The sequence below is a fragment of the Bos javanicus genome, chromosome 9 (assembly GCF_032452875.1).
Source record: "Bos javanicus breed banteng chromosome 9, ARS-OSU_banteng_1.0, whole genome shotgun sequence".
NCBI lineage: Eukaryota > Metazoa > Chordata > Mammalia > Artiodactyla > Bovidae > Bos > Bos javanicus.
In genome coordinates this window covers 7,774,300-7,801,462 of record NC_083876.1, presented here as the reverse complement: position 1 = coordinate 7,801,462, position 27,163 = coordinate 7,774,300, and the positions used below count along the sequence as shown (strand labels likewise).

Here is a 27,163-nt window from a genome sequence, read left to right as displayed (position 1 = left end):
CATAGTTAGCTATTATTCTTTACTTCCCAGTGTTGTCTATTTTTTTCACATTCCATAGAAAAATGAGTGAACTCTGACTACCTGTAAATATCACAGCTTAGTTGTTAGAAAAAAATTCTAAAATGTGCATAAGTTAAATCTTTGGGGAAAAGGCAGAGCATAAATATACATGCATATGTCTGGTGTGCCTATCTGTATATTTACATAGAGATAGACAAAAGAACTTAAATAGATTTTCTGGGAATGATTTGAAAATAAGGAATCATGATTTTGACACCTTAGTATTCATAATACCTGAATACTGAATCATACAGTTATATTCGCAATTCATAGGATTCATAAAATTCTAAAAGTAAAAAGTATATTACTCAGTATAACTGCTACATATTTACATGTATACTCCCAAGTGTAGGAACCCTAGTCTTCGTCTGAATTAAAAGAGTACAATTAAGCTTGTTAGATGACTGTTTCTTCTCTGCATTTTGAGTGTTTTTCATAGTCCTCAGATATTTTAGATTCTTAAAATTTCCAGAAGAACTTTAAAACATTGTATTATAAGATAAGATATTAATGTGGGGAATTTAGAGGGCAAATGGGACTCAATGTGAGTTAAGTAATGTGTCTGGAGTTCACTACTGGGATCCCAGCTGTTTATTGCATGGAGAATATGTGAGTGCATGGGTCAGTGAGAAACTCTCCCAAACGGAAGATGCTGCTTATTAATACTGGTCTGCACATTTTTGTTAGGCTTTTCCATTTGCTACTCATACTTGTGTCTTCTTCTAAGAAGTATCTTTGCTTTCCTGGGAGATTCTATCATTGTTTGTGTTCATTTTCTCCCATAAATTGCAAACCCCTTAAAGCTAGAGATCAGTCTTTTTCATTTTGTAGGTATTTGTTTTATGTGTGAATGTTTCAGCATCCTAAATAACAGCATTAAGAAGACTTTTCTCTGGAGCAATGGTGGAAATTATCAAAAGGTAAAACAGAATTGAAACATTTTAAAAGAAAAGAAAAAAATGTAAATACACTTGAAGAACAGATTTTACAGTCCTCATAATCATATCAGGATTATATATCACTTATGATCTAACCATTTTGAATATCTAGCAGTGAATGCAGAAAGTCTGATTTTCTAGCAAATGTCTATAATCCTCTTATTGAAGGACCATCTCTACACCAGACTCTCTATTTACAATGTGGAAGCAACAGTCCATTCAAGTCTTTGGGAAGTCTTATAATTTTTCCAGGAGAGAAATCCATGTGTAGGATAAAAGTCTTAGTGGGAATCATTAATATGCATATTTATAGAATTTCAATAAAGGTAAGCATCCCCTGGTACACAGTATTAATTATTAATACTTCAAAATTAATGAAATATTAATATATACAACTGCATACAATAGAATCAAGGAAGGCAGCTGGCTTTATTTAAGCAAGAATCAATAAAGAAAAGGCTCATTTTCCAATGCGGCTAAATGAAGGTTGTACTCTTAAAATCTCTTAGGTATACTGGGGACCATATACAAAGATCAGAAACACAAAGCTCACCAAATGCAGAACAGGCTCACCTGGGCAGAGGGCGATATTACACGGCTTATGATGTGTCTCCGGCCCTTCGCACGGCCTCCCCCCATACTGGGGCGGAGTGCACGACCGCGTTCTGGTTCTCTGGCCTCGACCACAGGTGAATGAGCACAGACTCCACGGAGACCACTCCTCCCAGACTCCATGGACTGCAATAAAGCAAAGAAGCTTCAACAACAGAAACCGAGACGCAAAGTCAAAGATTACTTTTTTAAATACATAACTAAGAAAAAAAAAACTCATCAAATAGACAAGTATGAAGGTATTTTAAAAATTCATTTGAATTACTCTTATTTGCCACAAGATGTAAGTTAACTCAAAAATCATTAAAATAATATAAACTTGCATGTACCTTTGTATTTGAACAATTACTTATGTCATATAGTTTATTATTATTTTTTTAATGGAAATGTACCTCTCTATGTCATGGTAAAACAGTCATGAGTTACTTCACATCTATGTAAAACTAACTAAATTTCTTAGAGTAACCTTCTGGAGTTAAAGCTGAGTTTAAATAGAGAGGGTCAACTTAATTTTTTCAACATTTAAAAAGTTTCAGGATTAATAAATTTGATTAATAAATTTTTTGATGTCAGAGCATTGAAGGTACATATTTTAAACAGACTTCACATTTTATAAAATGTATTTTTGCCATTTAAAATCTGTGGGTGTTTAAAGTCACTGTTTTTTGAATAAGAGGTAAATTTCAAATTTCTATTTATTTGCTAAGAGTCCCCTCTTTCCCTAGGTTTAACATGAGGGGCAAATATGAAGACCTATTTCTAATAGCCAGGAAACCAGAAGACACCTTTCCTCTTCCAATAACTAAATGACACTGGTAATTCTCCTACTAAGTAAAAGTTCTTGAAAAAACAAATGATTTAATTAAGATTATGCTTCATATAACTATCAATACATCAGTACTTCAAATATGCCATCATGATGAATTCAAACTTGACTGGAAATACTAACATAATTTGTGTTCCTCCATAATAAACACTTCACATAAATATTGATAACTTTTGCCAAAAGGCCATTAGGGTTAAAAGTTTAGGTCCCTTTCTTGAACTGTCAAATCACCAGTTCCATCCCAGTTTTTAACATTTGGGGCAGTAAGCAGTAGCACTCCATGGATAATACATGTATTATATCCACCCCATGGATAATACAAATCAAAATAAACCAGGCAAAATGTGCTCTTCAGGTCAAAAGTTCTTGTCTTGATATTGAAACTCTATCTTACTCTTGGAAGTCCATGAGCAAATGCTTGATATAACACCTATAGACATGAGTAGGGGGAGTAGAAATTTATACTTAAATAACAACAACAAAAAAGATGCTCATTTTCTCTTCAACATTGGTCAGGGCAAGTAGAAGTAACAGAAGGGTTATTCAAGTAAATATAGTACGTCTAGAATCTTCTTCACGTATCTGCTGACCAAGTTGTTATTTTAAAAACACAGATACAATACCCTTAATTATAAGGCAGTCTGTTCTATTTATACTATTTATTTGCCCCAACTTGTGAAAATGTGTTCAACTATTGGAAAAATTAGCCAAATTTAGGCAATAGTCAATGAAATATTCTTTAAGATACTGTGAAACTAGCTGGCAAATATATTTCAAACACACTGTATAGAAAAAGAGAGAGTGAGAGAAATTAATATGTATTTTTCCCATTTAAGTTTAGGAACACCAAAAATAATTTGTATATATTGGCATAAGAATAAATAGTAAGTTTATATTTAAAGTCTAAGGAAAAAAATATACAAATACCTATATTTACATATGGGAATATATGATTAATTATAGCAAAATATTTTAAAGTAACATATACAAACATTTAGTTATGTAAAATGCATACCTTTAAACAATTTTTGCATTTATGTTTAGTTATCAAGTTTCTCCATTTAAAAAACACCATTTCTCCTTTATTTTCTGTATAAGATGTTAATAGGTTATATAGTATTTTTATTTCTCGTTCTGTTCGTTTTCTCTTCTATCAAACTGCATTGTTCCAAAAGCAGTGAACAATCTCAGAAGAAAAAGCTGCTAAACTGCCAGGTTTTTCTCCAAAATCTTACTGAAATGTTAATTAATCTTGATGACTTAGTTAAATTATGAAGCTAGAATCCTCTGAAAAGTAATCTTACCTCCTACTTTTTAAGTCTTTATTGTTTCATGGTGAAATTCCGTGACTCCTCCACATCATTTTTAAAAAGCAAAAATACTTTTTATTTGAAAAGGACATAAAATTATCAATAATTTTTACGATACTATTGAATTAGGAAATTAGGGCACAATTTTTTTTATAAATTTTATACATTCTCTTCATAAGATTTAGGATAAAGGTTAAATATTTTAATTTTAATGGGAATTCATTATATAAACTTTTCTTTTTAGAAAAGTATGAAAAGTGATCTAGTGCATTTGAAAAATATGCCTAGATGCAAATCAAATCAATCTATTTTTATAGTTTCCTCTTTAGATACCAGCTGTAATATTTCTATTTCATCTCTATTCTATCTAGAGATGAAATGAAGAATATACAATATGCAAATTATATTACTACCAGATTTTGAAATAAGTATACAAATTATGTTGTAATTTAGATTGGGATGTATAAGATAACTCTGCTAAGTGAAAGTTTTCTTTTTTTTTCTTAAGAAAATAAATGGATATGAAAACTATGACCTTAAAAAAAAATTCAAAACCACTCCTTAGCCTAAATAAACATTTATTCTAAAATACTGTAGTACATATAGAGTAGATTAGTAGTTCTCAACCAGCGGCAACATTGCCTCCCCAGGGAACATCTGGGAACATCAGAGACATATTTGGTTGTCACAGCCTCAGGGGAAGAAGGAAGTCTCCTGGCATCTGAAGTGTAGGCGTCAGGGATGCTGCCAGACATCCCTGCACCTTCAGGCCAGCTCCCCACAATAAAGATTTATCCACATCAAAATGTTGATAGTACCAAGGTTTCAGAAACCCTGGAAGAGATCATAAAACTGTAAGTCAGAAAAAAGAAAGAAAGTTGCCCAGTCATATTTGACTCTTTGCTACCTCATGGACTGTAGCCGACCAGGCTCCTCCATCCTTGGGATTTTCCAGTCAAGAAATTGGAGTGGGTTGCCAAAACCAGGTCAGTAAATACACAATCTCACACAGCTCTCTAATTTTCTCAATTTACTTTCTGTTTATCTCTAGCATTTTCTTCCCTAAGCAATAAAAGTTTCTAAGAAACTATGATGTCAAGGCAAAAATTTTGTAAAAGGCTGGATATTTTAGGATTCATATTAGAAATAACATATTATTATGCAGTTTAATTTTAAAAAACTCTTTAAATGTGAATAATATGGGTGAATGGTAACTAATATATAACACTATTGATTAACCTTTAATAGCACAAATAAATATAAGCTCTAGTTCTATCATTCCATACATTTTGTGAAAAGTGACATTTAACATTCAATTTTTCCTTGTGTCATTTTCATTAACTAAATGGCAAATGCACTTCTTTATACACAGTGTGACAAGTAGGTTATTTATTTCTGAGGTAACTTTCTTCTTGGGAATAAGCTATTATTTCAGAAAAAAAATATTTACACTATTCCAAGTACTATCTCAGATTTTAAATTCATCTTTTTTTTTTTTTTTTAGTGTTTTCATTGTATGTTGTATAACAACATACATATTTACCAGCATGGCAAATAAGTGAACAAAATGTTGAACACAAAATATTTCAAACAAGCACAATCACCATCTGAAATGTATCACAGTTTCCTGTAGTGGGATAATTATTGCACATTCAAAAAATAATAAAGTTGCTAAGTTATTCTTCATGTTTGGAAAATTAAAAGGAAATCAACAAAACTCTTGTCAAGATCTTTGATTCAATATCAGAACTATAACAGTGGTTAGATGATTAAAAGATACAGATTTCTTATCATCCTTACTATTTAGACAGACAAACCTCTATGTATGTGGAGGTGAAGAGGAACCAATAATTAGCATGTACTTCTTCAGTAGGCATCACGGTAGGAGGTTTAAGAAAATGAGGACAAACTTGACCATCATAGAATATTATTGTTTTCTGGACCTGAGACACAGAGTGAAAGGGAGAACATGCTGGTCCCACAACAGATGGTCTCCATGCCCAGGGAGGGGTGAATCAACACCGTCTGGTAGGAAGATGAAGGTTTTCATTTGCCAACCAGGTGAGTGTTTACGGCTAGTATCTGGAAAGTAAGCTCTGAACAGAGAACTGTGGGGAACTCCTCAGCCCCACTCAGACCTGCACTTAGGGATCTGTTAGCCATTAGATTTTATTCCTGTACATTGAAAGGATCTTGACTCTTCAAAAGGATGCTGACAAGGTAAGTGTATAGGTCAAGTACAACCTAAATTTCTCTTGACAGTTCTCTCCTTGTCCAGTACAGAGCCCTTAATGTAAACACTGTTAAGTAGAGGCCGGATTTAAGTACTAGTCCAGACAGTGCACTGTGCACTTAACACACACTCAGCAGAAATCCACTAGCATTTTTCATGAGCTCCTTTTACCTACAAAATTTAGAAATGTTATAATTCCTAAAATGCCCATCTCCTTACTATTTGCTTTTCTGCTCTTGCCTAATGTGTATTAGAGTCCACTTTGCTCTGTGACTCCTGTTTTTGTCTTTTTTTTTTTTTTTTGTCTTCCCCATCCACAACTTCCTTAAGCATTTTTCCCTCACTTTATAATTTTCATTTGATGTTCCTTCTCATCTAGTCTGATTCTCTCTGATGCTCATTGACTTTTCTTGTTTTTAGTGGATTTATTGCTCTTTTCCTGCTAATTCTACCTTCCATTCCTCATAGATTTCTGCCCTGTTTATCTTTTTTTTTAATTGAAGTAGAGTTGATTTACAGTGTTTCAGGTGTACAGCAAAGTGATTCAGTTATATATGTGTGTTATGTATATATCTATTCTTTTTCCTGTTGTTCTGCTCTGTTTATTTAGTTATTTTTTACTTTTTGATTTTGGCTGCATAGTGGGGCCTGTGGGATTTTAGTTTGGTGACCAGGCATCAAATCCACTGGCCCCTGCAATGGAAATGTGGAGTCTTAACCACTGGATCGCCAGGGAAGTCCCACTGTTTATTTTTTAATTCTACTGCTATGTGCCTTCCAAGCCCCTGACAAAGGGATCTCCCAGCTCACCAAAGCATTCCTTCTTCAGGACTGCTCACCACTTTCTTCCCTTTTTATTTTTACCAGTGTGTCTTTCTTTTTATTGTGATAAAAATATACCAAATGGAAAATTTATCTTCGGATCCTTTCTAAGTATACAATTCAGCAGTATTAAGTATATCCATATTGTTGGGAAACAAGTCTCCAGAAAATTTTCATTCTGCAAATCAAAACTCTGTCCCTATTAAATAACTCCTCCTCCAACTTGTTTTTGAATGGGTTGCCCTTGCCCCTTCTGGGAAATCCGGACTATCCCTGCCCTGGGCCACCCACTTTGTACTTTTGCTTTTAGCAACTGTAGAATCAGCCTTCTCTGGAAGTGGAACTCTCCAGAAGCCTTAAGCACACTTCACCAGATGAAAGGCAGCGCAGTGCCCAGCCCTTTCCTTGTGCCCATCTCACTCCAGAGGATCTAGATGGGCTGTGAATGCAAGTCCATTGTCAACTGCAGGGAATAATGAGTTTGCATCACCCATCCGTCAGATGGCTGAGCATAAGTATAAACCTGGAGATTCACATGGACTTCTTGAAAGAATCCTGTTGGTACTCATTTTACAGGAAAGTCAGAGTTCTGAGAAGAAGAAATGCTCATAATATGCATATATGCACTGCCTGCCAAAAAATTAAGCAACATGGAAAAATCGGATCCTAAGTGGGTAAGCTATTATGCTATAAAGAAGACCATCTTTTTCCATTAGTGACTTTAAGTTTACAAAGCAGAGGATGGCTTTGATGAGGGCAGTCACTTGAATGAAATAAACTAACAGAAAGTCCTTTGGCCAGGGGCACTTTTTTTCTGATGGGTTAAATAAGTGGTAGGAAAATAGCTGACTCCCTTAAAGATTGTATTGCTGCATTAACCACTGCCTAAACAGTGCCTACTGATCACATTCCAGGATGCTGGCAAATTTCACTGTTCATCCAACATTCAATTGGACTTTTTCACCTTTTAAAATAAGACTTTGAACCTTAAATACCATGAGAAACAGATACAGAAATATCAAGCTTATAGTTTCAAGTGGGTAGGGAGTCACTTATATAATTGCTTGACTGCTCTGAAAGCAGAAAGCAGCACATACATAATAAAATTTCACAGCTGAAAACAAATTACACTTATTCACTCTTATTAAAATGTCTATACCCAGTTCATATGAAAATAACACATTGTTCCAAATGCGTAGCATGACACAATTCAATAACATCCACAGTTGTAGTTGCTGCTAACACTACCTGGACAGAGGGCAGTGTTATTGCAAACCCTTGATTCTCTTAATGGGCCGCTGCAGTGTGTCCCGTAAGGTGATACACAAGTTCTGGTTCGCACCTGCGACCCCTGACCACAAGTAACTGAGCATGTGCTCCACTGGGACCACTCTTCCACGCCAGATTCACCTGTGAGCAAGACAACAAACAAACATGAAATACCGTCTTGAATATTCATCTAGTAAGCATTATACCACAGTGACATTATGACATGCAAGGATAATTTCAATGTAAAAACATGACAGTACATCAAAGCCATACAAAACCATTTCAGAGAAAAAGAAATGTAAATAGAGATCCTATGACACTGATGCAAGGTTCACGTTAGCTATAACCTTGTTAGCAAGACTCTGCTTCACAAATCCACTGGGCCATGGATGCTATGAATGGACCAGTCAGTATTTTTTAACAAGGAATGAATGATTGTTGGAGCGATTCTTTTCAAACCAGTCTAAGGCTCTGTACTTGCTTGGAAGAGAAAGCAAAATGCATCGCTAAACTTACTCTGGCTTTGATGAGCAGGCATATATTGATGCATCCTTCCCCAATTCTTTGTTGCATAATCTCCTTTCTAATGCTGAATTAGGTAGGGCCCTGGGAGTTTGGGCGTATCTAATTTTTATTGTGTTGAACATTGACACTTATCTATAATTTATTCCTAGTTCAATTCCTAGTTTTTCATCCTATAACAGTTATTCATTTGTGATAATTTGTTTTAAAATGTTCTGCTCACAATTTTCCTCAAAATGAATTTTAATTGAAATAAAGGAAAATTTCTCTATGATTTCTGTTAATTTAACCTGGAACTAGTTTTTACTAAAAACTAGGGTTTTAAAAGTCATTGAATGTCTGAATTCATTAATTTTCTTGGAGTAGGTATCACCCTGAAACTATGTCTCCCTTCTATTATTATCCAAAGTCACGTCCCAAGGAGATGTAAAATCAAGAATTTCTAAGACAATCCCAAGAGCTCCTATTGATAATTATATTCTGGTCATGGTGTTCAGAATAGATTTTTGAAAACTGGTTGGAAAAGTTGTAGTTGCTTTTCTCCAAATACAAAGTCAGGCCATTTACCTACTGGAAGATACTAGTTAAATTTAGACTTTGTTGAACAGTACTTTTCCATCATTTGGCAAAGTGTTTCTGAAAGCTTTGTATCACTGATTATATAAACCAAGGAGCAATTTATATTTTATAGGTTTCACTTAGAATTTGCCTTGGGAATAGAATTCAAAGGATAGAATGTGATAATCCATGTGTCCACCTTCTGTGGAAAGGTTAGTAAATGACTTAGAAATGATTTGCAGTGTAACTCAAAGCAGCTGATCCACAGGCGGGGACTCTAGGACAGAAGGAGATTGGATCAGAATGTAACTCAATGTTCTGATTTCTTCACTGAGAAGTTATTTTTTCCAAGAAAAAGAGAATCAGCTGAAATAAAATGCGCATTTGATAAAGTAGTTCTAGTTACATTCTGTTGTAAGCTTCTTATCTCAAGGCCCAGGACAATTAGGTCACAGACAAGCATGGGTCCACCACCCACACTTTGTATGTAGGAGAAACATTTGTTCTTATATTGCTCTGCATTATGCACCCGAGGTATAAATAATAGAATGCATTTATAACTGGATGTATGTCATAGGGTACAGTGGTAACTGGGATGACAGTTTATATTAAGTAGGACATCTTTTCAGTGTTGTGATCAATGTTTGTCTTGGTCAAACTCTAATCACCACCCTTGATTATTCCAGTATTTTTTGCCTCTACCAATTTATATATTCTAGTCCATAAAATGTTATTGAATGACATTTGAATAATATTTAAAGCTATGACTAATAGTTTATGCATTTACATTAAATAATACTCTATCAAGGTTGAAAATCATTATTTTAGAAACCAAATAATATAACAATGGTTAAAAATATCTACACATGTATATATACATGCATATATATGTATATAGTAATCAAAATTTAAACTTAAATTTGGGGAAAATATAATGAAATTTTTTTTTCTTGTGATAGTTGAACTGGTGTTTATGATAAGACTAAGTGAAGTAGAAATATCATGGTTGAATATTATTAATTAAAAGCCAGAAAACTTTGAACATTGTGAATTCTATAATAAGTAAATGATAAAAGTTATGAATACAATTAGTTCTATTTTTCCACAAAAGCATTGCATTGTTATGATGGCAGGAAAAAATGTTTTAATTTAAGTGAGCAATGAATCAGGATCACAAACTACTTTTAAGTGCATTTTTGTACAAATATTTGAAAATTTAGGTTGCTTCTGTATGTATGAAGCTACAATGTTGTTGAAAAAGCTAGACAGTGATGCCTAGGTTGGAGGGACTGATAATTATTCTTCAGAATTGGCTAATTCACTCTCTCAAACTGATGGTTCCTTTTGCTGATCGAAACCAAAATAAATAAATGGATAACATATATATGGGCTTTCAAATTACTAATCAAACCTTGCCATTAAAATATTGGTCAGCCTATAAAAATGACCTTGTTATATCTCCATCTATAATTTCAAGTAATACTTCCATGCAGTACTTACATTTTCCATTCTGCCCATGGCCTCATCCCAGAAGGGCATGAAGGCTGTTCTAGTCTTGGGGCTTTGTGAGAAACACTTTCCAGCAAAATTATTTTATAAAACATGCACTGATATTAAAATAGTAAAGTATAACACAATGTGTACTCTTTTTAATATATGTGTCTTTGGAGAGAGCACAAACTACTATAATTTGGTTCCTTAACTTGTAACTGAAGGCACATTACACATGGTGTAGAAGGATTCAGTATCTACGGAACTTTTAAGGCCCTTTATTCTGACATAAAACATGAAAGGAAACTAGAAAGCACTGCACGTAGAGTCAGAAGACCTGTGTTTGATGGAAATCTAATGCATATTAGCTCTGAGACCTGGAGAAAGTTACTTTATTTTTCTGAATCTCTCAGTCAGATGTGTAACATATCTACCTCAAAACCTATTTGTGAGAGTTAAATGAGATAATGTATGAGTGCATTTTAAGCTATAAACAAAAGATTAATATAAAATGTTGCTAGTATGTAAAAATTATGAAATTAGAAATATATTTACAATTTTATTTTTCTGTCTTAAATAACATGCAACGTATTAATGTATTCTATTTTCTCCACTGGAATAAAAGACTAGTTTCCTAAACATTTTTATAACATCATTTTATAACTATGACGTTAAAAAAGCATCAGTGAGTATAATTAAAATGGCTTAAGCCATTTTGTTGGCATTTAATTTAGATGTCTATATATCTTATCACAGCATTTCATTTCATTCGAACATTGTACATGTATGCCCAAACTAACCTATCTCAAGTACCTAATTGACTAAAATGATCGAGTTAGTTTGATAAAGTAATACAACCTTACTAAATATTACTCTTCTAAAAAAATTGCCACTTAATTATTATTTCATAAAAAGGGTTGACTGATCAGACTGGTTGAAGAGGCCAGGTTACTCATTTTGAAAGGAATTCTTAAATTTTAAGGTCTGATAGCTGCTGCTTTGTTTTCCCTCAGGACTAATATACAAATATATTGTATTTTATTATTCAGCTTTACATCTATTTTATTATTCTTTGTTTTTAAATTAATGTTAGCAAATGATTATCATTGTTTATATGTAACACTCATTTATTTTGTTTTATAAATAGAAAAGTTTTATTTGGTGAAATAGATGTTTTATAAATAAAAGTTAACTTTCATAAAATTTTATTGTGTGATACTCAGCTGTATTTATTCCAACTACCTAAACATCTAGAGAAAGTATAACTCAAAAAATATTTAAGGGGAAAAAACCCTCTCCATTTAGCTTTACAACTGTGAGTGTCAAATTATGCATTTTAAAAACTAATAATGCAGTTTTCTAGTCTTTTATCAGTATTATAGTAATTTAAACTTAAAATCAGTCTTATACCTGTATTTATAGTTGCTTATCTTTGGATTAAAATGAAATTAGAAATATATACTAGCTATCAAATCAAGCATTCCATCAATATTTTCAGAAGTTTAATTCTGAAGTTTATTGACATGTCCAACTTATTGTTCACAGCATGGAGAAACAGTTTTAAAGCTCTTCATGTATCTATTTAATAAGCATTTCATCTATTTTACCAAATCATGTGTTACTATATAGTAGATACAAAACAATGCTTGGAAAATAATGAGTAAATTAAAACAGAAATTAGTAATAAATCACTAAGAAAACATAATGTTCCTTGTGATTTGACTTTGCAAAAAGGTTTTTGGCTGAAAACTCTGAATTCTCTTGGTATGTGTCAGGCAAATCCAAAAATTAAGTTTATATAAAAAACTTGTGCTACATTCTTGGAAAATTAAAACTATGGTTCTTCATTTTATTAATAAGTGACCATAGTTTTAGGAATTTTAGTAAGCCAGTGTCTGCCACTTCTTTTGCAAAAAGTCAAGACACCTCTAATCTTAGAAGGCTGAGTAGTCAGCCCATGCTCTATGCTTTATTTAGAGACAAACACTCCCTAATCTCTGGTCAGTAGTTGAATTTTTGATCCCTGTAAGGGAGAAAAATACATTTAGAAATTTGAAAATTTGCCAAAACCTAGTCATGCACTTTTGCTTTCGCACAATCAAACAGTAAAAACATAAATAAGCTCTTCTTAAACAAGAAGCTGCACAAAAAGCAATCCAGATAAGCAAGCTTTCTTCATTTCTGGATTTGGCTGTAACATGTAGTTTTACAAAGCTAAAAATATGTTCTTAATTGTAGAATTTATTCTAAATGTTCTTTCTGTTCTGAGAATTCATTGACCTATTTGCCACTAATATATTCAAGTCTACGACTACTAACTCATTACTAAGAGCACAATTCATTAAGAATATTTGCAGTTTTTAAGCTGTAGATACAAATCCAGTGTTCTGAATAAATATTATCTGAAGAATATATGAACTAAAGGACATATTCATTTTTCAAGAGAATTTCATCAAAATTTCTCTGAATGTTATGTCAAAAGTTGATCATGTACTTGAAACTTCTGTAAAAATAGTAAAACACATCGTCTAGATTGGGACATATAAGACTTTGTGAAGACATAGATAAAACTGTTAGTTTGCAATTTCCTGAAATAAAAGTGATGGCTGAAAATAGTCACAATACAGTTTAGTCATATTTTCATCTAAGAACATTCTACATGCAGTACAAAGAGGTGGAACTATAGCCCACTTATTATGATGAGCCAAAAGAGGAATGTATCTATATTTGGAGGGGATGTATTTAAGAATAATCTGATTTATTTAAAATTAAAATGTTATAAACCAAAAAAGTTATTCTATTGATATTAAATTACTAGGAGTGTTTTACAGCTATCAATAAAGACTGTCAACTTTTTATTATTTAGCTCATATAAGAAAACTCTTCAAATTAAAAATATTAAATTCTAAAAAAATTTCTAATTGCTATACATTTTAACAATCAATTAATAGTTAGATGATGCAAGACATTTGAAAAAAATATTAAACATATTAAACATTAAATCTCATCATCTAAAGTCCTACTTCAAGTTTTAATTCTGAAAAGTCAAAATAATCATTTGTTGATGAAATAACTTTGTTGACTTTCTGTAAAAGTTTAATAATACATTTTAATTAGTTAATTAACATAAGTAATAATATGTAAATCCTAAATGTCTCACGCTGAAAGCAAAATAAATCTTATACATTTTTGTGCACTTTCAATTCACAGCTACTTCATTTATGGACTTTAACTGGTGACAAAAAAAAAAAAAATGGCTCAAAAAAAATATCAGCTCCAAAAACTGACAAATGTGCAGCAAAAGATTATGAAAACATGCAGTGGTTTCATTAAATTAACAACAATAAATAGAAAAATGTAACTAACGTATTACCAGTTTGTGCCATAAATTTAGCAGCATCAGCTTGTTCCTGAGGGACCCTTTTTTCATGAACAGATCGAGGTCGCTGACTTTTAATTGTATGATCTCCCATCATTCCAAATTCTAAAGACAGAATAAAGGTATATGAAAGCTCGTGTGTAGACATTTCTCACAAATCACATCACTGTCTCATGCAATATGTTCCTACACAGATCTAGAAGTTACTGATTCATTCCATGATTCTAAATTTTCTAGGCTCATCTGCTTGGAATATTTCTAAACTCCAGTCAAAAAAAATCTATAAACAAGAGCAAGATTTCAAGAGACAATAATAACAGTCAGTGAAATGAAACACCGGGTTTTAAGTCAGCTTAATTAACAGAAGTAGTGTATTCTTGTCTGATCATGTTTTGAAGCAATGCATCAGAAAAAATACAACCACAGTGCTAACTTGTTCTTCAGAGAATCCTGACTGCAAAGCGGTTGCTGCTTTGCCGAAGAGTGATCACGCCCACAGGTTTTTTCAGCACTTTCTTGTGGAGTGAGTAATCCTGTAACCTAGCTCACCTACGGCAAACATTCACTTGATGAACTGTTTTTCCAAAGATGAAGTTGACCTTGGTGTCCTCCAAAGCTTATAGAAAATGGTAGCTTAAATAATTCTCATCTTCTCCTGCCTTGTCCCCACATAATTCTTCATCTCTTTTCTAAGCACTTTTAAATGTTATGTTTAAGAATGAGAATGACTCCAGGTTTTTTCATTTAATCCTTTCAATGTATACCTCCTAAGAAAGGAAGAAAAATCTGGGCATAACTCAGAGACAGATGGGGGAGAGAAAAAAATAAGCTGAACAAAAGAATAGATTCCACATAATATATATTTTTAATCTATACGCTTAGAACTCTGTAAGAGTTCCATACTTTTCACTGCTACTATAAAATAATTTTTGTAGCCTTCCAGGCTCCTCTGTCCATGGGATATTCCCAGTCAAGAATACTGGAGTGGGTTGCTATTTCCCCCCACCGTGGGATCTTCCTGACCCAGGGATTGAACTGGCGTCTCCTGCACTGGCAGGCAGATTCTTTACCGCTGAGCCACTAAAAATAATTTTAATAAAAACAAAGCCTCATGAATGGCATGTTTTGTTCTGGCTCACCGGAGTGCAGGTGTTGGGAGGGCATTGCTGAGGGCCAGAGGTCAGTGGTGCTCAATGTTACAAGAAAATTGCTGGGCCTTTAAGACCAGGTCTTTTCTACATGACACAGATGATTGGGTAAAATACGTTCTAATGATTGTGCAGCTCTATTGCTAGAACTAATAATCTCAACATTTAGGAATGGGTAATTTCACCAGCTTATTGTTTTGGCTTTTCCCATCCATCTTTAAATAATCTTCTGCTAAAATACTACGGTGTACTTTGTGCAATTAAGCAGTGCATTTTTGTATGCACAGCTCTGATCTTTTGTGTGAAGAGAAAACATTAGCATGTGTTTTGTCCAGCCTGGCAGCTTTCCTCATAAATATTAAAAGTATGGCACCTGACAGATTGATTTATCAGAAATCCTTGCCAGACACTCTACACAAGTGAACATCCCATGAGAAATTTGGGAAATTTAAATGTGTGTTTTTGTCAGTTTAGATAGAATCCAAGGCAGGAAACTGAAATTTTCATAAAATGTCAGTTGGTTTAATCTTGTAAAATCCATCACTGTTTCCCATTGCTGCCAACGACCTTTCAGTGCATTTGTTTATGTGCACTGTAGGTTCTGCCTAAATCATGCTTCATTCTACTAATAAGAAGCATCTAATCACATATCATTTAATGATTTTGGAAAGTGACTACTTTGAAAATTTATATCTAGATTCATGCACTACCCAATATTTTAAAATATTATATATAACTGAAATTTCTCTGGATCTGAAATAGCAAAGGAAATGGAGTCGTAATTTTTATTAACAGTATGCTTTACCTTCTGTCCCCTTGAATTTATCATTTAAATTGTGTATGTGTCTGTGTCTTTCACTTAGGGCATCTGAATCAGAGTACAGGCTCACGAAAATAATCTGGAGGCTCGGACACCTAGACTAAGGCAGTTTGGGCACCCGGAGAGTGAAGGACAGCGAAAGAAATTATCCCATGCCTACAACATCCTAACTACTAGGTAACTTTATTACCTGCTTTAGAAAAGGCAATTCTTCAACTCAGTGGCAGTATGATAATAGCCTGCAATTTGTTTTCTAAGGAAAAACAGTTTACTGTACAGGGACAATGATGCTGAAATTTAGGAGTCTGAGGATATAAGCTGACACTGCTGAGATCATTTTAAAAGTATCATATTCAATTTTTAATAATTCTGAAGTTTAAACATGAGTTTACTTATTTTTTTAAAATAGGCATTAGTTATTTCAGTGAATATGTCATATTATTAGCTGGAATGTAATTGAAGTCTCCTGAATATATTTATATTACAAATTAGATTTCTATATTCTTCAATCTAGTCACTTCTACTTATTAATCACCAATGTTATAAAATATTAGTGCTGATGCCTTATCATGGGTCATAGTATTTAAAAAAGTCTTCAATCATATATGGACATTATTACATAATTTTTATACAACCAAAACTTTAAATGAAATTTTTATTATTGCCATCAAAACAATTTATCTAAAATTACTTTAAAAATTAAAACTATTAAGAAGTATTGATGTAACCAAATTCCTTATAAGACAGATGACATGTTAGCCATTTATTTATTTTTCTCAGATGGAAAAGCAACACTATGGTGGTATTTTTTTTAATGTTCTAGACTGACTGTTTCAGACCTAAAATAATCCCAATTTGTAAGTGACATATGTAAACTCTTATCTAATTAAATGACTTTCTCTTGCTAATGTTTATGTGCCAAGTGTTTGGAAAAAAATAAACATCTTTGTTTAAGTGTTATTATCAATGGTGAGGTTTAACAACAAACGTTATGGCTCCATCCATATCTCACAATGGGATACTTTCAAATATCGGTATTCTCTTTCAAGATGATATTATCTTCTTGACTTCTTATGAAAATAAAGGCCAATTAAATCATCCAAACTTTAAAAATAACAAACTATTATGTTTGCTATTATTCTCTTACTTGGTGAGTATGAGAGAAGGTAAACCTTTAGAGTGTTATACTTTCTGAATAAGTAAGTTCTTCATGATTGTTGATCCATATTCAAATGATTCAAAGATCATATACTACATTAGTTACATGAGAAAATAGCATAGCCAAATAAAAAGATGATCTGCTTTGGTGAAAGCAATGAAAAGCAAGTTATGGAATCAGATGAAGTCATGTATAGCATAATATTGTGTATATACATATGGTATATGGCTTATGAAAATACAGGGTTATTTCCTATATCTTTATACTGATACTATCAATGAAGGGGTCAATAAACAACTGTGTTCATGTATAAAACTCATATGGCTTCCATGTTTAGGCACATTTTCTCATACAAACTCTTTCGCTGCACTTCAAAAAAAAGCAGTAGCCTCTGGAAGTTAGATACAAATTTGTTGCTTTAAATATAGTTTTATGTCTTTTATTCCCCCACCCAGGACTTATAAGTAGATGACTAAGAAACAAATACACTTGTAAACTGACTCTTGGTGTTCAATTTTCAGTTATGAATTTTTTTCTGGAAATCAAGGGTTATAATAAAGTGAAATCATCAATAAGTTAACACACACACATAATTCATTATTTTACCATGTGTTTATTCTTCAATGTATGGACAAGTAGAACATCGGATTATTTGATAACAGTTGTTACTGCCATCTAGCTTGCAATATAAATATTAACTTCACATTGTCAGATAGCTTTCGCTCACCTTTCCACAGAAACTATTCTAGCTCACTACTGCTTCTCAAGAAACTCTCAAAGTTATGCTGTACTTTTATGCTACAGCTCCATTGCACGACTTTTGGTCATGGAAATGGTCAGGCCAATACACCCTTTCTCTTAATTTCCTCACCTGAAACATCTTTTTCTCCAGGCATGCCTGCAACAAAGCCACTGCAAGTCCCACCCCCAATGGCACCACCACCATGAACTAACCAACCAATCAGCATCAGCTTCCGTATGCCTTAACTTCTGTCTGTTTTATGTCAATAATGGATTTTCAATTATTAGATTAGGTGCCTTATTCCCCCAACTAGATTATAAACTTCTATGAGAAGGAAGTACACCTTATGAGATTTAAAATCACCTCCTGCTTTGCATAGCTAGGGTTCAATATTTATTCTATAAATAAATTTTATTCTATGAATTGCTTCTTCAAAATGCAAATTTTTAGATGCTGAAAATCATTTCTCTAATATTCTTTGGTGAACAGTTCAATGGGTAAAAAATAAAATTCTTATAAAGTACTTAAATGTTAGGTATGCATGATTATGACGGTCAACATTTCTTCTGTCAACAGCATTTACTATATATTTTAATGTATAAATATACTCAAGTTATGAAAATAATTAAAGTACTATTTTATTTAGGATTTAAATCTCAGTGTCCTAAAACAAAGCTTAATGTTTTAAAATACCACTTAATTTTTGTCAATTATTTACTATGTTAAGTATTAAAATTACAAAGATAAGTAAGAAATAGTCTCTGATACTTTCACACCCAAGAAAAGCCACTAAACATGGCCTGAGCCTTTCAAGTACATAAATTACTTATCTTAATTGAAGTCATTAGCTACACTTACATGTTATTAAATTTATTATTTTTACACTTATTGGAAATAGAGTTGGAACAGTTCTTTTTCATGCAAATTCTTTTGTGTGCATAAGATTGCTTGGAGTTCTCTAGGTAGTGACAAGGAGCCAGATTATCAGTCATTATAATATCCTTCTCTTTTCTGAGATTTTTTTTAAAAACATTTAATGTAATTAGACTTAAAAATTGAATTCTCTCCCTCACCAAGTATTTGTTGAGTGCTTGTACAAACAGGTGATTTATGGAAACAAATAGATGATTGAGGAAAAGACTATTATCTTTTGTAGTCTGTATCATCAAAGACATTTCTAGAACTTACATGAACCATTGGAAACAAGGAATTTTAAGATTAGGCATCATTAGTTGAAATTCTAAAGGACACTGGTTACGAAAAACCTTTTACTGTTAGTTATAAATGTTGTTGTTCAGTCACTCAGTCGAGTCCTATTGTGTGCAACCCTTGGACTGCATAGCCCGTCAGGGTCCTCTGACAATAGGATTTTTCAGGTAAGAATACTCCTGTGGATTGCTACTTCCTCCTCCAGGGGATCTTTCTGACCCAAGGATTGAATCCATATCTCCTGCCTCTCCTACACTGCAGGAGTCATCACTGAGTCAGTGAGTCATCACTCAGTCATCACTGAGTCATCAGGGAAGCCCCAATTTTAAACATACTAATACTTTAATTTTCCCAAAGAACTAAACAGGAATAGACTAAGTGAATAAATGACAATTTCCAAAGAATTAATTCAAGAATGACCATTACATAATAAATATCAGGAAATATTTAAGTAAAATACATTTTTAGAGGATCACAAAATTAATGCTAATGTCTAAAATAAATTAATTTCTATTAAGAAACACTAGAAATCTGAGCAATCCATTATTAAAAATTAAAAGATTACTTGATATCCTTTCCTTCAAATTACTTCTTGGTTTCATTGCCATAATCAGATACTTGGTTATAGGAACCAAGATGCTGTTTATTATAAAAATAGAATCTTGCTTTTGAAAATACTACCACAGAAATGATACTTTTCAACATTGGCCATTTCTCTGTTAAGTAAATGGGTGATTTTACAGCACTTCTAAATTGGACAAAAGATAGTATAATCAAAGGGTATGCTGTTAGTATGTCCATAGAAAAACTAAAAATGATCAGGTGTTTTAAGTTTTTAAATTACAAAACCCAAACTATTTTATAGAAACAATTGTCAAATATATTTAGTATCGATACTCTTAGACAACAATGATATATTTTAATTTACTGTATTTCCAAATACAAGCTTTGAAAAATAATTACATATAATAATAGATTTTTTAAATCTCTTCTCAAACATGTATTCAAAAATTATATTATAAAGCATCTTATCTAGAATGAGTCCAGGACATTTGGGGTATAAACCTTTGCATCATTATTTTTATACTAACTCTGACTTCTGGGAAATGTTAGTAAATTGGGTACACCATTCCATGTAAGAAATCATCAATGTCGGAATTATTTGTTAATATTTAGTTAGTATATATTATCCAATTGCATTTTATGATCTCATCTCTTTCTAAGATAAGTTGAATTTTTATAAACTATCAGGAGTGATTTGCTTGAAAAATACTTTATTTGTTGGAGATGAGTAAAATAAATATAGTGTTTGTGTTAGTTGCTCAGCTGTTTGACTCTTTGTGACTCCATTGACTGTAGCCTGCCAGGCTCCTCCATCCACAGGGTTTTCCAGGCAAGAATCCTGGAGTGGACTGCCATTTCCCTCTCCAGTGGGATCTTCCCGATCCAGGGATAGAACCCGGGTCTCCCGCATTGCAGGGAGACTCTTTACCATCTGAGCCATAGTAAGGCTTAAAATAAATATAGAAACACATAAATAATAAAAGCAATTCTACTTCCAATATCAAACTAGTAGTATTCATCTCTTCTTGTTGACCTGCATCAGAATTTAACATTTTAGCACAGCAGTGGCAAAATAAGATGCTATGCTGTGAGTTCCAGCACCTTTGTAGGGAACTAAACCCCTCATACTGTAAAATGAATCTTATTGCTAATGTGACCCAATAAGATCTTAGGGAATCTGAATGAAAAGAAAGTGAACTGGGCTGTCCCTGGATGAACCATTTCTGTATTTTCCTAACAATAACAGGGCTGACTGGCTTTCTGCCAACCTCTCTGACATGACAGGGAATCAGGCACACAGAAAGCCTTTTTCGGGCCTTATGAAGAACCCTGGAAAGTATCTCTATCTAATAAAATGAGAAACTCTTGTAGGATTTTAGAGGCAATGAGTGAGAAATCATGGTTTGATTTGCATTTAGGTAGATTATGGTAACTGAAGAATGGAGAGCAGACTGTAGGGAAAAAGAATTAGAGGCAGCATAAACTATGAAGAGTGGCTGCAATTGTCCACATACAACCATCTGTGATTGGGCAGAGGGTCAGGTTCGACGGACAGGTTTCTGGCAGCTCCTAAGGGTAGAGGAGCAGATAGATGGGGTACCCCCATTAGATAAGAACCAGAAGGACACACAGAACGCTGGCCAGCCCCAGCTTACTGCAGGCTGAGTACATCTTTGGGGTCCAAATCATCGGCAATTAGAGTGCATTTCAATGCTCCAAAAGCTTACAGGAAAAGTGTTTTATAGAAAAGTTTATGTTTATAAAAGTCACACATTTTAGTATAATATTTTTGATAGATGCTACCTTTATGTACATACTTATATATTATACATATTATATAATCTATATATTATGTATTTGTTTAAAATGTTTAAGAAAAATAATTCCTTTAAGATTTTTTTATGGTTTTTCTTTTTTTTAAATTTTATTTTATTTAACTTTACAATATTGTATTGGTTTTGCCATATATCAAAATGAATCTGCCACAGGTATACATGTGTTTCCCATCCTGAACCTTCCTCCCTCCTCCCTTTTATGATTTTTTAATTAAAGCTCATATCCATTTGGGACTTATCAACTTGCTGAAGTTCAATCTCATTTACTATGACAATATACGTGCATGTGTGATCAGTCGCTTCAGTCGTGTCCGACTCTTTGCCACCCTATGGACTACAGCCTGCCAGGCTCGTCTGTCCACAGGATTCTCCAGGGAAGGTTACTGGAGTGGGTTGTCATTCCCTCCCCCAGGGGATCTTCCCAACTGAGGTATCCAACCACCAAGTCTCCTGCGTCTCCTGCACTGTGGGAGGGTTCTTTAGTGCTGAGCTACCAGGGAAGCCCACTGTAACAGTAGAGCACAGAATAGTTTAACTGAAAGAAATATCACCCTATGCATATTTACTGAAAGAAATAATTTAATAGGATACTCCATGAAAAGAATTAGTGCATTCAACATTACAACTGAAAGTTAAAAGATTAGGTAAGTCCTTACGGGTGACTTTCCATCCCTTGAACCATGGCATATTAGCACTTGGCTCCAGCATGTTGTCACCATTCCAGCCAGAAACTGGCACAGATGCTACTGTGTCGGGGTTGTAGCCGATTTTCCTAACGTAGGTGCTGACTTCCTTAACAATTTCCTCGTATCTCTTCTGGCTATAGGGTGGCTCAGTGGAATCCATTTTGTTAACGCCAACAATCAGTTGTTTCACACCCAGGGTGTAAGCCAGAAGGGCATGCTCATGGGTCTGCCCGTTCTTGGAGATACCGGCTTCAAATTCACCAACACCAGCAGCAACAATCAGGACAGCACAGTCAGCCTGGGATGTGCCTGTAATCCTGTTTTTGATGAAGTCTCTGTGTCCTGGGGCATCAATGATGGTCACATAGTACTTGCTGGTCTCAAATTTCCACCAGGAGATATCAATGGTGATACCACGCTCACGTTCAGCTTTAAGTTTGCCCAAGACCCAGGCATATTTGAAGGAGCCCTTTCCCATCTCAGCAGCCTCCTTCTCGAACTTTTCAATTGTTCTCTTGTCGATCCCGCCACATTTGTAGATATGATGGCCAGTCGTGGTAGACCTCCCTGAATCTACGTGCCCAATGACAATGATGTTGATGTGGGTCTTCTCCTTTCCCATTTTGGCTTAAGTTTAACGGTGGTTTTCATGACACCTGTGTCCTGGCAGCAAACCCGTTGTGAAAAAGCAAGACTTTTCTAATTAGTCAGTTCTTTGCATAAGGTGACCAAAGTATTGAAGCTTCAGCTTCAGCATCAGTTCTTCCAGTGAAGATTCAGGACTGATTTCCTTTAGGATGGACTGGTTGGATCTCCTTGCAGTCCAAGGGACTCTCAAGAGTCTTCTCCAATACCACAGTTCAAAAGCATCAATTCTTTGGCACTCAGCTTTCTTTATGGTCCAACTCTCACATCCATACATGACTACTGGAAAAACCATAGCCTTGACTAGACAGACCATTGTTGGCAAAGTAGTATCTCTGCTTTTTAATATGCTGTCTAGGTTGGTCATAGATTTTCTTCCAAGAAGCAAGCATCTTTTAATTTCATGGCTGCAATCACCATCTGCAGTGATTTTGGAGCCCAAGAAGATAAAGTCTGTCACTGTTTCCATTGTTTCTCATCTATTTGCCATGAGGGGATGGGACTGGATGCCATGATCTTAGTTTTCTGAATGTTGAGTTTTAAGCCAACTTTTTCACCTGCCCCTTTCACTTTTATCAAGAGGCTGTTTAGTTCTTCTTCACTTTATGCCATAAGGGTGGTATTATCTGCATATCCGAGGTTATTGATATTTCTCCCAGCAATCTTGATTCCAGCTTGTGCTTCTTCCAGTCCAGCATTTCTCATGATGTACCCTGTATATAAGTTAAATAAGCAGGGTGACAATATATAGCCTTGATGTACTCCTTTCCTGATTTGGAACCAGTATTTTGTTTCATGTCCAGTTCTAACTGCTGCTTCTTGATCTGCATACAGTTTTCTCAAGAGGCAGGTCAGGTGGTCTGGTATTCCCATCTCTTTCAGAATTTTCCACAGTTTATTGTGATCCACAGAGTCAAAGGCTTTGACATAGTCAACAAAGCAGAAATAGATGTTTCTTTGGAACTCTCTTGCTTTTTCGATGATCCAGCAGATGTTGGCAATTTGGTTCCTGGTCTCTGGTTGTTGGTCTCTGGTTCCTCTGCCTTTTCTAAAACCAGCTTGAACATCTGGAAGTTCATGGTTCATGTACTGTTGAAGCCTGGCCTGGAGAATTTTGAGCATTACTTTGCTACCTTGTGAGATGAGTGCAATTGTGCAGTAGTTTGAGCATTCTTTGGCATTGCCTTTCTTTGTGATTGGAATGAAAACTGACCTTTTCCAGTCCCGTGACCACTGTTGAATTTTCCAAATTTGCTGGCATATTGAGTGCAGCACTTTCATAGCATCATCTTTCAGGATTTGGAATAGCTCCACTGGAATTCCATCACGTCCACTAGCTTTGTTCGTAGTGATGCTTCCTAAGGCCCACTTGACTTTGCAAAGAAGTCTGGCTCTAGGTGAGTGATCACACCATCGTGATTATCTGGGTCGTGAAGATCTTTTTTCTATAGTTCTTCTGTGTATTCTTAGCACCTCTTCTTAATATCTTCTGCTCCTGTTAGCCCCATACCATTTCTGTACTTTTTTGTGCTCATCTTTACATGAAATGTTCCCTTGGTATCTCTCATTTTCTTGAAGTGATCTCTAGTCTTTCCCATTCTATTGTTTTCCTCTATTTCTTTGCATTGATCACTGAGGAAGGCTCTCTTCTCTCTCCTTGCTATTTTTTGGAACTCTGCATTCAAATGGGTATATAGTTCCTTTTGTCCTTTGCCTTTCACTTCTTTTCTTTTCACAGCTATTTGTAGGCCTCCTCAGACAACCGTTTTGCTTTTTTGCCTTTCTTTTTCTTATGGATGGTCTTGATCACTGCCTCCTGTACAATGCCACAAACCTCTGTCCATAGTTCTTTAGGCACACTCTGTTTATCAGATCTAATCCCTTGAATCTATTTCTACTTCCACTGTATAATCATTAAGGGATTTGGTTAAGGTCATACCTGAATTGGTCCAGTGGTTTTCCCTAATTTCTTCATTTAAGTCTGAATTTTGCAATAAGGAGTTCATGATCTGAGCCAAGTCGGCTTCCAGTCTTGTTTTTTCTGACTGTACAGCTTCTCCATCTTTGGCTGCAAATGATATAATCAACCTGATTTTGGTATTGACCATCTGATGATGTCCATGGTAGAGTCATCTCTTGTGTTGTTGGAAGAGGTGTTTGCTGTGTGCAGTGTGTTCTCTTGGCAAAACTCTGTTACCCTTTGCCCTGATTCATTCTGTACTCCAAGGTCAAACTTGCTAGTTTTTCCAGGTATCTCTTGACTTCCTACTTTTGTACTCCAGTCCCCTAGGATGAACAGGACATCTTTTTTGGTGTTAGTTCTAGAAGGTCTTCTAGTTCTTCATAGAACCTTTCACCTTCAGTTTCTTCAGCATTAGTAGTTGGGGCATAGACTTGGATTACTGTGATACTGAATGGTTGCCTTGGAATCAAACAGAGATCATTCTGTCGTTTTGGAGATTGCACCGAAGTATTGCATTTCAGACTCTTTTGCTGACTATGATGGCTACTCCTTTTCTTCTAAAGGCTTCTTGCCCACAGTAGTAGATATAATGGTCATCTGAATTAAATTCGCCCATTCCACTCCGTTTTAGTTCACTGATACCTAAAGTGTCAATGTTCACTCTTGCCATCTCTTGTTCGACCACCTCCAACTTACCTTGACTCATGGACCTAACATTCCAGGTTCCTATGCAATATTGTTCTTTACAGCATCAGACTTTACTTCCATCTTCAGTCACATCCACAACTGGGCTCTGTTCTTGCTTTGACTCAGCCCCTTCCTTCTTTCTGGAGCTATTTCTCCACTCTTCTCCAGTAGCATATTGGGCACCTACTGTCCTGGGGAGTTCATCTTTCCATTTGATAACTTTTTGCCTTTTCCTACTGTCCACAGTGTTCTTAAAGAAAGAATACTTAAATGGTTTGCCATTCCCTTCTCCAGTGGACCACATTTTGTCAGAACTCTCCACCATGACCCATCCATCTTGGGTGGCCTTATACAGTGAGGCTCATGGTTTCATTGAGTTAGACAAGGCTGTGATCCAAGTGATCAGTTTGGTTAATTTTCTGTAACTGTGGTTTCCATTCATCTGCCCTTTGATGGATAAGTATAAGAGACTTGTGGAAGCTTCCTGATAGGAGGTACTGGCTGTGGGGGAATCTGGGTCTTGCTCTGATGGGCAGGGCCACGCTCAGTAAATCTTTAATCCAATTTTCTGTTGATGGGTGGGGCTGTGTTCCCTTCCTGTAGTTTGGCCTCAGGCCAAACTATGGTAGAGGTAATGGTGGTAATGGCAGCTCCTTCGAAAGGACTTAGACCAGGACTGTTGTATTAAGTACCCCTGACCCCACAGTATCCCACTGTTGACCCACACCTCTGCCACAGACTCCTGGATGCTCACAGGCAAGTCTGGCTCAGTCTCTTGTGGGGTCACTGCTCCTTTCTCCTGGGTCCTGGTGCACACAAGGTTTTGTTTGTGCCCTCCAAGATTCTGCTTCCCCAGTCCTGCACGTGGAGAAGGCAATGGCACCCCACTCCAGTACTCTTGCCTGGAGAACCCCACGGATGGAGGAGCCTGTTGGGCTGCCGTCTATGGGGTCGCACAGAGTCGGACTCGACTGAGCAGCAGCAGCAGCAGTCCTGTAGGAGTTCTGTAATCAAATCCCATTGGCCTTCAAAGTCAAATTCCCTGGGGGTTCTCAGTCCCTTTGCCAGATCCCCAGGTTGGGAAATCTGTTGTGGGCCCTAGAACTTTCACAACAGTGTGAGAACTTCTCTGGTATAATTGTTCTTCAGTTTGTGGGTCATCTGCTTGGTCACTCTAAAGTGGGGCTAATGGCAACCTCCTCCAGGAGGACTTAGGCCACACGCCACACCTCCCAGGTCTGCTACAGCCAGAGCCCCTGTCCCTGTGGCAGGCCACTGCTGACCTGTGCCTCCACAGGAGACACTCAAAGGCAGGTCTGGCTCAGTCTCTTATGGGGTCCCTGGGTCCTGGTGCATACAAGGTTTTGTTGAGCCCTCCAAGTGTCTCTGGTGCGTATGGGGTTTGACTGGATACCTGATTTCACCCCTCCCACAGTCTCGTTGGGGCTTCTCCTTTCTCCCTGGATGAATGTCTGAGCACTAAAGCAAGGTTTACTTTGCATGTGAGGCTTCAGATTATGCAGTTTGGAAAGCTGTAGCCAGCATCCTCATTGGAGAGGGATTTTTTTTTTTTTTCTTTAGAAGACAATATGTTTTCAAAGGCTTCTGAGCACTAATACATTTCATTCATTTAATAAACATTAAATTTGCACTTATTATAATCCAGTCAGGACTCTAGACACTGG

The 27,163-nt window shown here is 35.2% G+C and overlaps 1 protein-coding gene across 2 annotated transcripts in view; it reads right to left on the bottom strand.

The window, feature by feature from the left end:
- Positions 1–27,163, bottom strand: part of ADGRB3 (adhesion G protein-coupled receptor B3) — an 881,695-nt gene that overhangs the window by 523,141 nt on the left and 331,391 nt on the right. For both annotated transcript variants that reach the window (XM_061427126.1, XM_061427127.1), the window contains exons 4-6: positions 14,015–14,125; positions 8,050–8,211; positions 1,572–1,736 (exon numbers count right to left, since the gene is read on the bottom strand). In XM_061427126.1, coding sequence (XP_061283110.1) covers positions 1,572–1,736; positions 8,050–8,211; positions 14,015–14,125 — 438 coding nt within the window. The remainder of the gene's footprint in view (positions 1–1,571; positions 1,737–8,049; positions 8,212–14,014; positions 14,126–27,163) is intronic.